This window comes from Notothenia coriiceps, unplaced genomic scaffold (assembly GCF_000735185.1).
Source record: "Notothenia coriiceps isolate Sejong01 unplaced genomic scaffold, NC01 NC01_scaffold00006385, whole genome shotgun sequence".
In the NCBI taxonomy this organism is placed as follows: domain Eukaryota; kingdom Metazoa; phylum Chordata; class Actinopteri; order Perciformes; family Nototheniidae; genus Notothenia; species Notothenia coriiceps.
This window is the reverse complement of record NW_011339086.1, coordinates 1-2474: the sequence shown is the minus strand read 5'-3', so window position 1 is coordinate 2474 and position 2474 is coordinate 1. Positions and strand designations below refer to the sequence as shown.

General features: G+C 49.3%; 1 protein-coding gene across 1 annotated transcript; it reads right to left on the bottom strand.

The window, feature by feature from the left end:
* Positions 1-6: 6 nt before the first annotated feature.
* Positions 7-1814, bottom strand: LOC104943630 (uncharacterized). Its single transcript, XM_010769083.1, has 2 exons — positions 545-1814; positions 7-484 (listed from the first exon to the last, which is right to left on the bottom strand). The coding sequence occupies exons 1-2, from the start codon at positions 1271-1273 to the stop codon at positions 371-373; spliced, it is 843 nt and encodes a 280-aa protein (XP_010767385.1). The 5' UTR covers positions 1274-1814; the 3' UTR covers positions 7-370.
* Between the last annotated feature and the right edge of the window lie 660 nt (positions 1815-2474).

Here is a 2474-nt window from a genome sequence, read left to right as displayed (position 1 = left end):
GCAGACAAGTACCTCAGGAAATGGTTCACATTCTTCAGGAGCAACAGCGATGTTGTGACTGCCCGGCCCGACTTTGAAATATACTCGCTCCAGCCACGGACCCTCTTTGTGTCTTTTAGAAACAGCCAGTCTGACAGCCGGTCAACACCATGGGCCATGAATACTAGGAAGTCCTTTATCCGGCTGACATTGGACATACAATTCTCTTTCCGTTTTACTGTCGGTGCGAGACCCTCACAATGACCTCTGTATGTCTGAATGTACATCTCCATGCTTTTAGGCAACGTGATTTCACGCATGGTATTCCCCCATCCCTTCCCAGTGGACCAGTGATTTGGGGGGAAGGGCCAGTCCTTAGCCAGATTAGCTTTCAGCTTATTGTAGACAGACGCACGGGTCTTCTGGCATACAGGGGTCTCACTACCGGAGGCTTCTGCGGACCGCATGACAGTCTTGGCCGGGGTCTTGAGAGGGGTCTCACTACCTAAGGCTTCTGCGGACTGCATGACAGTCCTGGCCGGGGTCTTGTGAGGGGTCTCATTACCGGAGGCTTCTGGGGACCGACAGTCTTGACCGGGGTCTTGAGAGGGGTATTGCTGCCGGAGGCTTCTGGTGAATGCATGACAGTCTTGACCGGGGTCTTGAGAGGGGTATACTTGCCGGAGGCTACTGTGTTCATGCCGGGGGTACTTGAGATTGCCAGGCCCTTAAATCGTATACATTCTTCCTCTTCCTCAAGCAGAGCAGCAGTGGCACTCTGCTTCCTGGGTTTTAGCCCCTTTTTCAGCCTGGAGCGCAGGGTCTTCACCTCATCAATGAGGGCATCCTTCTGAGCCCTCAATGCCACATTTTCCAGCCTCACCTGCCTGCAGTCCTCTTCGTCACACTCGGTATGTGGGGAGAAGGGTGGAGGGTGCACCGGGTATTCCTCCTCGTTGTCTATATCCAATAATGTAGCCATTCCAATGATGAGATTAGTCTCTCGGAGGTCATGGAGCAACTGCATGGCCACACTATGCTTCAGCCTTGCCATGACCTGATGTGCCTCATCTCGGGAGAACTCAGGGTGGTCATGAGTTACATGACGGTGTAGTCTCTTCCCAGCATACGAACACCCTGTGATGGGACAGGGTTTGGTCCGAACATTTATTCTACCACTGGCCATTTTAAGAATGATGCCTCTTTCCTCCAGGTTCCGCACTGCATGTTTGTGCTTAAGGTGCTTATTCAACGCCAGATAGAAGAGTCTGCACACCGGGCATTCGGACAACATCCTTACTAAAACACACACAATGAATTGTATTTAAATTATTTTCTGTTTCTCCGTTTATATGCGTTAGCGTAACCGGTGATTGCGACAATGGGTCCGATGCTTCAATGCAAACTTGGGTTACCACCGGGTTAAATGGTCCCACCTCCGCACAAACGCGGGGCTGGTGATGGCAAAATTGGGTCCGATGCATCAATTAATGGTGCCCCGACCATGAGAGGGTTTGGGGTGACCCGGAACCAGGCAGTACCCCAGCAGGAAAGACGTTTTATGGTCAAAGGAGGAAAGAGTGATAGAACCGGGGTAAAGCAAAGAAAGTGTCCGACAATAGTCCCGGATCTCCTACAATCCTAAATCTGCCACTGTGCTCAACCTGATGTCGAGTGATATTTTCCAAACATAATTGGTCCTTCTAGTGATAGCACCCCCTAAGCACCCCCAATGCACGCCCCGAATGTTATTTCTGTGGCCCCGGACAATTGTCCCTCAATAATATAATACATTAACCGTGCTTTACCTGAACCTCATCATGACACTAGAGAGGACGGTAGGATTGTAATTTCCCGTGTTCAGTGAATGCAACAGAGGCAAGACACCAGACCAATCAGAGAGTTGCATGGAAATACAGTACAAGTACTTCTGGGTCTCTGTGTTTCATTCAAGCTCGGCTCTGTGTGTGTGTGTGGCAATAGCGCATTTAGTGAGAGAGAGAGAGAGAGAGAGAGAGAGAGAGAGAGAGAGAGAGAGAGAGAGAGAATCGATGCCAGCAAGGTGGCAGCAACGAAATAACAAGACCAGGCCCAGATAAGTTATATAATAAAGAAGCAGTCACACTGGGCTAATACACACTGCATGTAAACGACAAATCTGACTCAGTAATTGCTAATACACAGTTACAGATGGCTCATTTGACCCCTACAGAATGTACTTAAATTGACAATATAAAATAGATTACAACGACAGATGATCAATACTCAAAGTCCCAGTCTGTATGGAATGCACCCTCGAAGAAATCTGATCAGACTGAGACAGCTCTTCATCCTGAGCTGCAGAAAAGTCTCCTTTGCTTTCAGAAAGTCCACTTTGAACGAGTGCTGCACCACTACTGGGCTCTTCACATCCTCCATGACAGGAGAGGAGAGGGGGTGAAGCTGCCATGGTGCTCCTGTGGACATGAGACAGTCATCAGATTGAGAAGAAGGAA